Source organism: Cervus elaphus, chromosome 14, assembly GCF_910594005.1.
Source record: "Cervus elaphus chromosome 14, mCerEla1.1, whole genome shotgun sequence".
Lineage (NCBI taxonomy): Eukaryota > Metazoa > Chordata > Mammalia > Artiodactyla > Cervidae > Cervus > Cervus elaphus.
In genome coordinates, this window is record NC_057828.1 from 32,621,327 (window position 1) to 32,635,807 (window position 14,481).

General features: G+C 36.1%; 1 protein-coding gene across 2 annotated transcripts in view; it reads right to left on the reverse strand.

Annotated features, from left to right (window-relative positions):
• Nucleotides 1–14,481, reverse strand: part of CNST (consortin, connexin sorting protein) — a 94,205-nt gene that overhangs the window by 53,700 nt on the left and 26,024 nt on the right. The window contains exon 2 of one of the 2 annotated variants that reach the window (XM_043923073.1): nt 6,359–6,787. In XM_043923073.1, the coding sequence (XP_043779008.1) occupies nt 6,359–6,737 (379 nt within the window). In that variant the 5' untranslated portion in view covers nt 6,738–6,787. Of the gene's footprint in view, nt 1–6,358; nt 6,877–14,481 lie in introns of both variants that reach the window. The other variant, XM_043923074.1, reaches the window with a different exon arrangement.

Sequence of the window (14,481 nt, forward strand, 5' to 3'; positions counted from 1 at the left end):
GAACCTTTGTTTTTAAAACTCAGCAAGCTGCAATCAAATTAAATTAAATATGTCCGTGACAGTGAATTTGGAACTCTATGAATTGTTATTTGGTGATTTTTTTATATGTAACATACAACTTAACATTTTAACCCTTTTGAACTGTACGATAAAGTAACATTACATTCACAATGTTGTACAACCATCACCACTTACCATTTGCAGAACTTTTCATCACCCAAACAGAAACTCTGCACCCATTAAACACTAACTCCCCATCCCCCTCCTGCTTTACATCTGGAATCCTCTGTGGATGAAAAACATTGCCTGCCGTATCAGTAAACAAAGGATGTTGCGGCCATCACATCATTAGCCCCTGCAGCTGCCCAGCTGGTAAGCCCCGAGAGAACTCAGGATGGACACAAACAAGCTGCCAGCCACTGATATCAGCTACTGCAGCTTCTCCCCAATGGTGCATCCTGAGGGGATTTAGGATGGAAAAAAGTAAGATACAGGCCCTAGATAATTATGATGCATATCAAAGGAATGATTTCAGTGAGCCCAGACTCTCACATCTTTCTATACATAGAAAAGCACTAAATTCATTAACCTGAGAGGTCTAGTTTGCTTTATTTAACGGTAATTTTTCATCTGGTTTTTGTTGCAAAAACTGCTCTGTTTCCCAGTTCTTACCTTACCTCTTGGGAACAGTCTCTCTGGAAAAAGGTTGACTCCTGGGTTTAAATCCTCAGAAGGTCTGCCAAATTAAACAATCTCTCTTCTACGTTGTACTTTTTTTTTTCAAGTCAACAGCTCTACTCTACTTTCTGTCTCCATGAATTTGCCTAGACTAAGTACCTCTTGTAAGTAGAGTCACACAATGTTTGTCTTTTTTCGTTTGGCTTGTGTCACCTCAGCACAATGTCTTCAAGATTCATCCATGTTGCAGCATGTATCAGATTATTACCCCTTTCAAGGCTGAACAATGTTTCCATATATATATATATTTTTTTTTCTTCATATATTTTATAAATGGACATCTGGGGTGTTAACACCTTTTGGTTACTTTGAGTAATGCTGCCCTGAACACTGGTGTACAGCTATCTGAGGCATTACTTTCAATTATTCTGGGTACATATCTAGAAGTAGAATTGGTGGATTTAATGATAATTCTATGTTTAACTTTTCAAGGAATTACCAAACTGTCTTCCAGGAGCTCTACAGAATTTAAACTCCTTCTCAACCAACGTATCTTTATGAGGCTGCAATAGTTATGTGTTTCCCCCTCCCCCCATTTCTAAGACAAAAATAATATTACTTCCCAAAGATTGAGGTGATGATTCTTAATTAACAGTATGTCTACCTCAAAAGTTTCTATCATACAAAAATATGATACAGTAGTATTCTTCAGAGCATTTTAATTTAAATCCATGCCTCTGGACATAGTTTATGGATTCTTTTTCCTGCTTGCTGAAATTTGCTGTTGAATCCCCTTAAGTGAAATTTTCATTTCAATCACTGTATTCTTAAGTTCCAGAATTTTGGCTTCACTTCTATTAATAATTACTAAACTAGATTTTATATACAACAGATGTGAAAAAGAAATGAACTTCATGAAACTCCAAGGGAATTTAACAAATGCATGCCCATGAGAGCTCCCACAGGCTGTCAGAGAAAAAAAAAAAAAATCCCACCTGCCATATCAGTAAACACAGGAAGTTGCAGTCATCAAGCCATCACGCCATCACATTACCGCTGCCCAGAAGGTGGACCCTGAGGGAACTCAGGATAGAAGCAGGATGCACTGCAGCCACCCCGGTGAGGTACCCAGAGAGTCAGGACAAGAAAGCACAGGATACTGGTCCCAGAGAGCTGAGGTGCACACCAAATGGATGATTTCAGCAAGCCCTTGCATCTTCCCATTTGTAGAAAAGTACTAAATTCCTTAACTTGAGATGTCTTGTTGTCTTTAATTAACAGTGATCTTGTAATATTCCCACTACCTGGCCTTTGTTGCGAAAACTCCTATGTATCTTGGCTCCTCCCTTACCTATTTGGAGCAGTTCTGCAGAGCTGGATGAGAGGCTGCATCCTGGGCTTAAGTTCTCAGTTTTGTCTGTCAAAGAAAGTATGATTCTCAACCTTTAGGCTGTGATTTTTTTTTTAGTTGACAAAGATAATTATCCTATCAGACAACAATTCAATCTTGAAAACTGTGCTACTACTTGGAGTGTCTCCTAAGTGCTTGGGTTCACTCTATTATGTCTTTAATTTAATCCTTAGCCAATAGTTTATAAGGACCCAGGTTGAGAGGATTCAGGTCGCTTACCTTAGGTCACAGGGCAGCTTGACTGGAGCCTGAGATCTTAACCACGGCCCTGTGCTGCTCCCTCTAAAGGCAGAGGCTGCCACCTGAGGGCATAGGAGAATGCCTTGCCCCAGCAGACGGTAATTACGCTATAATTACGTAAGATAACCCTCTGACCCCAGGTTAGGTCAGAAAGGAGCTGACTCATTTTTCAACCTTGTCTCTCATAACACTAGTATGTAGTGTTAAGGAAAAGGAAGGAATATTTCCTTTTAACTGCTTAAATGTGTTTAGCCAACAACTGAAGATATTTAAATGTTGAACACTCTTCTATTTTCATAGCACTAACTTGAACCTTTGAAAGAGGAAATTTTGGAAGGAAGAAGGAACAAAGCATAGCAAATTGAGCATAGAAACTGCATACTCATGTATTAAAATTTATTTCTGATTCATTTCCCAAATTCATGGCCAAGACAGGCATCAGCATACACAGGCGATCTGAGGAATTTCAGTTATGCAATGGTTCTAAGAATCATAACATGAAATCACTGCAATGAAGACTTTTTTTTCAATGTCACTATAAGGAAGGAAAGACATAAAAATAGCCATAACTTTATTTTACAACAGAGGAGCCTTGGCGGGCTATGGTTCATAGGGTAGCAAAGAGTCAGCCACAACTGAACGACTGAAGACATGAAAATTACTATGAATACTTCATGACTTTTGGGGGATGGGACTCAAACAAGGCTGAAAGACCACCCCTTTCACTACCTAAATCACCTGTTTTAAGTGTTTTAGTAGGAATGTGCCATCATAGCAGTCTCTGACATAAACATATTCAAAAGAATATCCTTATTTTCTTCTCAGATGCCACGAAAGACACTTATCTTGAGAGGAAAGAACAGCACTTCTTTCAGCTTGCTTGCTTTGCTGAGCTCATTAAGAAGCAGAACTTCAGAAAATTTAACGAGCCACATGAAGCCACGGTCTGGTTCTGTAAGTTTACCTTATTATTTAAGCACCTTGGTATCCAGCCAGACTGTCTCAAACTCAGAAACCATTATTTCCTTTCTCCTTTCATATAAAAGGTTCACTGAGGGCACACAACTGCCTGAGTAACCTGAACTCAACATTTAGATTTTATATATAGCAGATCTGAAAAAGTACTTCAAGAAATGAACTTCATGAAACTCCAAGGGAATTTAACAAATGAATGCCCATGAGAGCTCCCATAGCCTGCTTCAGGGCAGAGTAAATAGAATGACTGTTGATAGTTTCTTTTTGTGGTAATGAAAATAAACTAAACTGTCTAAAACTGACCATGGTAATGACTGCATGGCCTTGTGAATATACTAAAAATCACTGAATTGTACACTTCATTATATGAGTGAATTATATGGTATGTGAATTATATCTCAATCAAGCTGTTAAAAATTTATTGGTTTTAACTATAATTCAATAAAACATAAAAAGTGTATTGATTTTCACTTGTTTTTAGGGTATTTACCTAAAGCTCCACCAGATTTAGCCACAGGGAAAACTTGATGGAATGCAGCTTGAAACCCTGTTTAGTTGACTACATCAAGGGGCTTCCACTCTCTTCAGGAAAAAAAAATTCTCATAATATAATGACAATTAGATTTTCCTGGGGACAAGTTCCAGGTTTTAGCATGTTTACAGAAATGCGGCCTCCAGAAAACCAGTAAATAATGATGTCTCCTAATACTACTACTCCAATTTTCTTCCCCCTAGTGCTAGCTACTGGATACATGAAAAATTACTACAAATTAAGCCTAATGTGTGCATGTGTGCTAAGTCACTTCAGTTGTGTCTGTTGAGTCCCTATGGACTGTAGCCTGCTAGGCTCCTCTGTCCATGGGATTCTAAAGGCGAGAATACTGGAGTGGGCTGCCATGCCCTCCTCCAGGGGATCTTCCCGACTCAGGGATTGAACCCACATCTCTTAGGTCTCCTACACTGGCCGGTGGGTTCTTTACCACTAGCACCACCTGTAAGCATAATAGTAAATAAATTCACCTTAATGTATGTTTCCAAAAAACAACTGTTGAAAGGGCACCCAGCTATAAAAAACTTACTTCAGGTTTGGGATTGAACATCATGTTTTATATGTCTTTCAAATCACATTTGAGAAGCTATTCTATTATTAGAAAAGTACTTATCTGCAAAATTGTGAGACTTTATTTATGTAGGATCTTGGAATTAAATACTGAAAAGACTAAATATGCCCATGTCTAGATCTCTAACTATAAACTCTCTGCCTTTTTAATCCTAACATGCAGAATGGATTAGCAAAACATAAGATGGAAGAAATGTTTGCAGAGGGCTTTTGCAGTACCGCAGTTAAAGATGATGTTTAAAAACAAAAATGTACCAATGTATTGCTTACACATGAAAAACTCAACAGATACACTATAGAGGAATTACCAAATTTTAATTGAGTTTAGACTGTACCATCTCGATTCAGAAATCTGAGAAATTCATAGTTCAAAAAGGAATTTTATAGATATATGTAGATGAACATCATCATTACACACATGTGGAAACTAAAATACAGAATGGTTAAGACTCACCAAGTGACCAAGAACCAGAAGTAATAAGATTTGAACTTAGGTTTTACAACTCATAATTCAGTTTTTTTATACTCTTAAACTCATTTTATTAAAGGTATATAAAATAATTTTAAAAATAATCTGTATAAAAAGTGTCCCTAAGTTTTAGAAATCATATATTTCAAATACATTAGGGATACTAATTCTACACATGTCTACTCACTGGATAATAAGTACTAAATAACTTGAAATTATATAATCACACCTAGGATAACTGGAATAAGATCATGGAAGAAATAAAAGGAGCCATCACTCTTGAAGCTATGACTGACTGTTACACATATGCAACTAGGTCTCAGTTCTTAAAAGCATCACAAGGTCACATTAGAGAGGAACAAATAACTCTTGACTTATGTTTACAGAATAAAGCAATTTACATACAAATAGTACTGTATATATCATCTGTTTACACTTAGAGGTCTTATAAGAAAATGCTTTCAAATCTCTCATCAAAATTTTTTTGGTGTTAAGTTTACTAAGAAAAAGCAAAGAAAAAGGGATCCGTTAATTGGAAAGCCAAATGATGAGTTACAGTAAAAAGTTGTCAAATTGCCGTACTGAATAACCAAGGATTTGTAGAAACTGAAAAGTTTCACATTTTACTCCAAATAAACAAATACAAATAAAAAACAGGATATGGACAGACTGACCATATTTCTCAATCAGCCAAAGAAGAAGAAGAGAGCAGATGAGACAGTCCATTTTGTCCTCCAGAGCCTCACACAGGCTGGAGGTGTAGGTAAAGTGGTGCTACACTAAGGTGTCCCAGACTAAGGTGTCCAGAACTCTCTAGACCCCACATGGTTCTGATCAAAAATAACCAGAGGCTGCCTTTTCCCATGGGTGCCTTGTCATTCAGGCAAAAAAAAGTCCATAGCTCCAAATTTTAACTGGCAAATTATATGCCAGATGAAAAATACTCTGTAACCAAAGTAATATAAAGCTAGATGTCTTACTCAACATTGTTATATGATGTATATTACTATACATCAATGAAGTAAGATGTAAAGATCCAAAAAAATCTGTGTAAGACTGGACTAGCCCATAAACTCACTGGTTAGAAATCAAAGCCAAAGTGACAACGGAAGGAAATTTTTAATGCTGATATTGGTAGAAAATGGTCTAACAGATATAGGAAAAGGCTATAAAAAGCATCTAGTGAGAAGACATATACAAAAAATGCCAACTTCAACACATTTATTGTAGAATGCTGGGAATAGCCATAAAGTGTTAAACACTCCATGGTACCCCCGTACAGTGAACACCATAGAGACACACGTCACATACATGGCATGGCACACAGCTGTGGTTTGCATGTGCTATCACAGAGCTAGCTCTGGAACATATTAAGAGAAGAAAAGCAAGAAGCAGGACAATACACACAGTATGGGATGGGAAGACTGTTTATTCTTAGTTGAAAATAATAATTAAAAACAAATACCTTGTGGTATCTTCCTTACAGTGCCTCTTTTGCTTCTCGAGCTCCTGCTTCCAGGCAGCCTGTGGTCCTTTCTCGAGAAGGGCTGTCTGTCTCTGGGGCTTTCACGAGCCATGTTTTCCGAGCTCTCACCTGCAGCCGCCTCACAGCCGGGCGCGCAGCTCTCATTATTGTTCAGACTGTCCTGCCGAAACACTTCAGGTCTGCCCATTGCACTGCCACTGCTGGTCAGAAGCTCAAGCCCATCCCCATCAAGTTGATTTTCATTTTCATCTGACGCAGAAGGCAAGCATGTTACTATACTTTCCACGCCGTCACCAGGATGACATCCATCTTGTGGTTCTATCTGCAGATTACATGCAGGAGTTTCGCTGTCATCCATTAGAGCATCTTTTGTTGAACCATTTAAGTTTCATTAAAGTCCTTCAATGTCTACAATGACAAAAAGAAAAATCTAGTTCATTTTCTGAACTCTGGATTTTCAGTGATCTTTGATCTTCCTCTTCTCCTGGACTGTTTTACTGTAAATATGGAAGAGACAGAAATGACAAAGGCTCACTCCTATTTCTACTTTTCTTACAACCCTACCCCACCTCACCTGGTTCCTGCTTGAATACAATGGTTCTAAATCCTGGGTGCATGTTTATTACCTGTGGAGCTTGTCCAATTTCTACTGTAGACCTACGAAATCAAAATTTCTGGGAACTAAGCCTAAATACCGATGTATTTTTTGAAGTTCTCAAGATATTCTAATGGTGCAAAATGCTGGGACCACCTCCTTGATGAAAGAAATTATTGGTTAAATAAGGCTGTCTGCTAAAACCAATCATTCATTTTATCCCTGGACACTTAACAGACAAGTGAAAGTTACTTGTATAAGTCCTTATATGGCCAAGCAGCAGCAATATTTACAAATGAAAACATTTAAAAATAGTTTTAAGATATATTTTTTAAAAGGTATATGGGGGAAAATTCAGGTAGCATATATTCTCATTACATACTTTACTTTCTAAAAATAAGCCCTGAAAATTCAGTACTTTAGAATTGCTAGCAAATTTCTTTTATTCAGTTTAAAATAAGAGAGTATCATGATTAACCCTAGGCTATTTAGTTTAGACTTGGAAAAAATGTAAATCTACTCCAAGAATCCTTGTAACATTTTAAAGACATACAGATAAGACTTTAAGCCTTGTATCAGTCATGTTTTTTTCCCTTCTTCTCATCCAAAAGTATATCATATTTTAAGAAAAATGATGCCAGCCAGATTTAGGTATTTTATGCTTGCCAAGTTTTGCTTCGGGTTTGAATCAAATATAATTCAACAATTTTGAGAAAAACACAGTGATAAGAATTTTGTAAATTCTTCACATTAATAAATAGAAATGCGATTTGCTCTTTAGAAACAGCAAATATATACAGTAAATAAATATTATATTTAAGTAATTTTTTTAAAAAACAGGAAAACAAAGTATAAAACAAAACATGAACCCTACACTGAGTGTATCACATGCTTTCAATTATCTTACAATTCAGTACTGCTTATCAAATATAAAAAATATCTAAATCTGGCTGGTATCCTTTTCCTTAAAGTATATACTATATTTCTTCATTAACAGATATATAATATAAAAAGTAAAATGACTTAACTTGACTAAGAATAACTTAGTTTAGACCTAAAATGAATTCAAACTAGAATATAAGTTTTAATTGAAAAGTGATTAATAAAGTATTTTCAGGATCTCTATCATGAGAAAATCCAAATTCTAATAAGAGCTTAAAAGTGCATGTGGCTAATATGGTGTCCCATGATGGATGAACAGATAAGCAAAATATAACATATTTATACAACAGAATGTTATTCAACCATAAAAAGGAATAAAGTTCCGATACATGCCACATCATGAATGAACCTTAAAAATAGTAAGCCTGACACAAAAGGATAAATACTATATGGTTTCACTTATATGTAATACTCATAATAGGCAAATGCATAGAGGTAGAAACTAGATTAGAAGGTCTGAGGGCAAGGGAGGAAGTTACTGCTTAATGGCTACAGAGATTTTGCTTAGAATGATGGGCAAGATCTGGAAAGAGACAGTGGTAACAGTTACACAACAGTACCACTGAACCGCAGACTTAAAAATGGTTAAAATGGCATATTTTTTGTCATATATTTTTACCACAATAAAAGTAAAAGTAGTGAAAATTTTATGTGGCTATGTAAGAGAAATGTCAGTTCCTAAAACTGTCAATAGCCTCAGCTGTTTTCTAATGTAAACAATGAAGTTATTTTCTGGCATGTGTCTGCAGTTGGAAGCATAAAGGTTTATTTTTATCTGAAAGAGACACAGAGATCTCTTGCCAAGGCGGAAGGCAGAAAGCGATCTGGAGCCCCAAACAACAACAGTCACCTCTCGCTGAGTCTGTCAGGTGTCAGAGGTTGTGCCAGGTGCTTCATGGATCTGATTTCTAATCCTCCAAACAGGCCTACGTGGAGGTATTCATACTGTGTTTGAGATGAAGACTCTGGGGCTCGGAAAGGCAAAAATATCTTGATTAAAATGATATTTATTCCTAGAAATAAGTGGAATTGAATCTGAAACCAGGTCTTTCTGATTTGAATCCTGTGCAGTTCAGCATAATGTCTAAGAACACAGGCAGACCAAGGCTCAATTTCTGGCTCTGCCATTTAACAAACTGTCTATGTGACCTTAGGCAAATTACCTATCATCTCTAAGCTTTAATTTTCTCTTTGTAAAAGTGAAGAACTGTAATACCTACTTCGAAGAGTCATCTGTGAGGCTCAGATGACAGGTAAAGCATGTAAGCAGAGTACCTGGCCCACAGTAAATGTTCATGAAAGTCAGCCATAAATACTGCCCCAAAAATCTCACAGATGGGCATAGTAGCAGGTTTATTCGAGTGGCTTAAGGTTCAAAAACAGAGCTTTTCTAAACCTCCTGAAAATTATTAGGTTCCTAATAACAGACTAACACCAAGCAGCATCATTTGAGAATGCTGAAGGATTGATTTATGATAGGGATATCTCAGCAAGCTCCTGGGACTTCTAACTATCTCTTTTATACACCATTTCAGATGATAAAGATATCTAGAAATTAGTGATTAAGGCTCCCTGGTGAGTATAAAATCACAAATCACATTTTGCAACTTTATCAAGCATCATGTGCCAGTTAAACTGTTCAAATCAACACTCTATTCAATTCTCACAATTTCTCTAGCACATGGCTAATTTTTAGTTCTATTATACTAATGAAGAAACTAAGTCTCATAATCTCGTCAAAGGTCAGCTAATAAATTTAGAAACAGAACATGGAATGGTTGTGATCCTGAGGCCGCACTCATTAATTATGCTCTATGGACAATGGCACTAAAGCAAGTTAATATTTCGCTCCAGCTGTGGTATACCTCAGATAAGAATCTTACCCTACAATAGAGGACACACTTCTACCAACCAAGAAGCTCAAGTTCCTGGAAGTTCTCTCTTTCCCTGGGAACTGCTGGATTCACACAATAAACAATTTATTATCTAGCCCACCTTCTTCAGTTGAGAACTTAAAAAAAAAAAAAAGATGTATATACTAATATACTATTTATGTTAAATATCTATTACCAGTAAAGTGTGTCTTATTTCTTTGGGTCTAGAGACATTTTGCCTCCTATTATTTTGTAATGATGTTTTATTATTGAGAATTAGTTTAATTCTCAAAAGCCCACTTTGTAAACTATTTTCTAATACTAATACTTTTAAGTATGAACGTCCTGTAATTATTATTAGACAATGACCAATTCTTTGTGGCTTGGTGCAAAAGTCACTCCAATTTGTCTTCTCTGACTTCTATATTCCGTAAGATATAATGTATACCTCTACGGCATGCATGCACAGAGTTTCTTCCAAATACAGTTTTCTGCAGTGTATATATGTACAAATGTATATATGAAGGAGTACGGGACTTATTTTCTACAGTTTCCCTCTGAAAAGCAGTAAGGCATACGGATTTCTATATACTCCTCTGCCCATACTCTGAGAGGTAAAGGAGACTATTACATAATATTTGGCTTCTATCTTCATTTCTAACAAATTTCATATGTAACACTTTAAGCAGTAGGATGATATTCTTAACGGGATGTCAAATTAGTATAGTCCTACTGCTTTTAGAAACAGTTATAAATTAAAGTGTTATTTTTGTCTCTTCTTCCTCCTCTTTCCTTTCCCTCAATGCTACACTGACAGCATTTCAAAAAGCTGATATGCATGTATACCTGGTACTGCGCTACATAAAAGCCAAGAGGAAATCATAGCAGGAAGCCTCAGTTAACCACAGTACTTTAAAATGTGCCCTAATATTATACTGGCTTTCCTAGTGGCTTAGTGGTAAAGAACCCGCTTGCCAATGAAGGAGATGCGGGTTCAATCCCCAGGTTGGGAAGATCCCCTGGAGAAGAAAATGGTAACCCACTCCAGTATTCTTGCCTAGGAAATCCCCTAGACAGAGGAGACTGGTGGGCGACAGTTCATGGGGTCGCTAAAGAGTTGGACACGACTTAGCGACTAACAACAACATTGGAGGTTAGAAGTACAGTTGAAATGGCAATCTAAGTTATTTGTTGTATCTAAATTGTATGTCTGTTATGTAAGAGGCCCTGTGACTGCACCAATTCTCACAAAAGAAACAGTGACACAGTGCAGTGACTGAATAGCACTGACTCGGGCATAATTTTTGCCAGTTTTTGCCTTTTTAAAGCATGATAGTAAGTGCTGCCCAAGTTTTCAGCCTCTTGTGGCAAAAGAGCATACCAAATATGTACGCTGCATAAAAGTTATTTGACATGTTGACTCCACGCTGAAGAATTTCAAGCAAACTATTCATGAGGCTTACATAAAACTTGAAAAAACTCTGAGGAAGCAGCTTTAAATAAATAGACTAACAAATCTACATTTTGTCAAAAAAACAATCTCACTCCCTGGTATGATCTGACTTCATTTTTTTTTTCTTTTACTATCTGAGTCATCAGGGAAGTCCCTGACTTCTTTTTTTTTTTAAATTTAAATTTATTTGACTTCATTTTTTGATACATCTTAATGGATTATCTGGCAAGACTAAATATCAAGTGTCACTAAAATTAAAACATTAATTTATAGGAATGGGTAAATATATAATATCAAATTTTTTTATTAAAATGCTTTAAGAAGATTTTGAGTGCCATTTTTCTGTAATTCATGTAAATGAGGCCTAAACACTACACTTACTTTTACCTTTGCAAGAAGCCAAGATTCTTCTTAAAAATTAAGATGCAACCCCAAGTTTACATTTGATGACTTACAGTCAAACCAAAAGTTAGAAGAAGACAAATTACCAAATCAATAACATATTCTATTAACCATAAATTCAAATCTGCCTACTCATAATAACTCAGAATTGAGGAAGAAATTCACTACAAGCCTACGTTGTGTCTATGAAGGTAACTACATATCACTTTACGTTTTGCCAGCTTTCTCACTTGATGTGTTCTAATACTACTTATACCTCATTACTAAACCTACAGTTTTCTGTGATTAATGTTTTGTTTAGACATATGTACCTGTAGGAAATATTTAGTATATCAGCAATCAAAAGCATGCCCCAGAAAAACAATTCTCAAAAATTCTGCAGCCCCAAATTAACAATTCATTTTTTCATTGAGATCATGTGCATACAAAATACACACTAAAAAATAAAAAATAAAAAAATTGAAGCAAAGGTTAGACTACACACACATGAAGTACTCTGATACATTCTCCATTCTGTTCAATACTATTTCTTATTTTCTTTAAATGCTACTCAAGGTCCACTAGGCAGATTTCATACCCCACTAATGAGCACCAATCACAGCAATAAGGCAGTTTCTAGGAAATAACAGAATCTCAACCTGGAGACCACAAACCGAGCACTAGATAAGTTTGCAATTATCTCCATAGTTTTTCTGAAAATGATGCAGACCATATGACACTCAGACATAAACTTCACTTAAAATGTTATCCCCGTAATAGCAATAAAATAATTTTTGCTAATTTATATCATTCCCTTCACATTAAAATTTAGCTAAAATAATACACTTGATTCAGGGTCCTTTAGTTGACATTTTCAGTTGTTAGCTATATTCTGTATCTACGTTAACCAATGGCAGCCACTAACTACATATGGCTCCTGAGTACTTGAAATATGAACAGTGAGACTAAGGAACTCAATTTTTACTTTAATTTTAATTAATTTAAATTCTAAAACAGTTGTTGATTCAATTATTGAAAAAATTATGCATGTTTGGAGTAAACTGGGTATGTGAATCTGCTTTTTCACCTAAATTTTAGGAAATTTAAATATAGATCAAACATTGCCAATAAAAAAAAGTGTCCAAATTGAGATGTGCTATATTTGTAAAATAAACACCATATTTCAAAGACTTATTGGGAATGGCAAGAATGTAAAATAATAGACCTTTAATAATTTTAAATGTTTATTACATGCTAAAATAACATTTTGATCTAATGGATTAAATAAACTATTATTAAAATTAATCCGACCTTTTAAAAATAAATTAAAAAAATTAGTTTCATCTTTTCAAACACTTTTCTAATGTTACTAGAAAACAGAATTCTATATATAGCTCACATTCTATTTCTATTAGACCATGTTGCTCTCCATTATACTGCACTGATAGTGCCACGATAGCCAAAGCCATGGCTCATAGCAAACCACTCCATTTATGATTCTTCCTTGCTAATACTATTTATTCGGTTAGCATTCCCTGAGTACAGACATTATTATCACTATAATTTAACAAGGTAAATACCTAGTGAAAGAAATATATACTAAAAGCTTTTAAAATTAATTTGTAAGTACTTGGTTATAGCCTATTTTCAGGATCATGTTGTCCCCCTTTTTGGGTACTTTCCCATATTCAAAATATTCCTGGTACTTAAGAAATGTTGAATAGTAATTGTGACAAGTAAGATGCCTGGTTCCAAATAGGGAAAGGAGTACGTCAAGGCTGTATACTGTCACCCTGCTTATTTAACTTCTATGCAGAGGACATCATGAGAAACGGTCGGCTGGAGGAAGCACAAGCTTCAATCAAGATTGCTGGGAGAAATACAATAACCTCAGATATGCAGATGACACCACCCTTATAGCAGAAAGTGAAGAGGAACTGAGAAGCCTCTTTTTGAAAGTGAAAGAGGAGAGTGAAAAAGCTGGCTTAAAACTCAACATTCAGAAAACTAAGATCATGGCATCTGGTCCCATCACTTCATGGGAAATAGATGGGGAAACAGTGTCAGACTTTATTTTTGGGGGCTCCAAAATCACTGCAGATGGTGACTGCAGCTATGAAATTAAAAGATGCTTGCTCCTTGGAAGAAAAGTTATGACCAACCTAGATAGCATATTAAAAAGCAGAGACATGCCTTTGCCAACAAAGGTTCACCAAGTCAAAGCTATAGTTTTTCCAGTAGTCATGTATGGATGTGAGAGTTGGACTATAAAGAAAGCTGAGTGCCAAAGAATTGATGCTTTTGAACTATGTGTTGGAGAAGACTCTCGAGAGTCCCTTGGACAGCAAGGAGATCAAATCAGCTCATCCCAAAGGAAATCAGTCCTGAATATTCATTGGAAGGACTGATGCTGAAGCTGAAACTCCAATACTTTGGCCACCTGGTAAGAAGAACTGACTCATTTGAGAAGACCCTGTCGCTGGGCAAGATTGAAGGCGGGAGAAGGGGATGACAGAGGATGAGATGGTTGGATGGCATCATCGACTCAATGGACATGAATCTGAGTAAACTCTGGGAGCTGGCAATGGACAGGGAGGCCTGGTGTGCTGCAGTCCATGGGGTCACAAAGAGTCAGACACAACAGAGTGACTGAACTGAACTGAAGATGCCTGCATAGTAATCTTTCTAAATAATTTCTATATGATAATATGTACAAAGGTAAGCTAGAATGTTTATTTAGTAAGAATGAAAAGCACTATCTCACAATAAGGAATTTACTCTTAATAAATTGAAAGGTCATAGAAAACTTAGGTCTTAAGAAGATAAAAAATGTAACAAAAGACATAGATGCAAACTA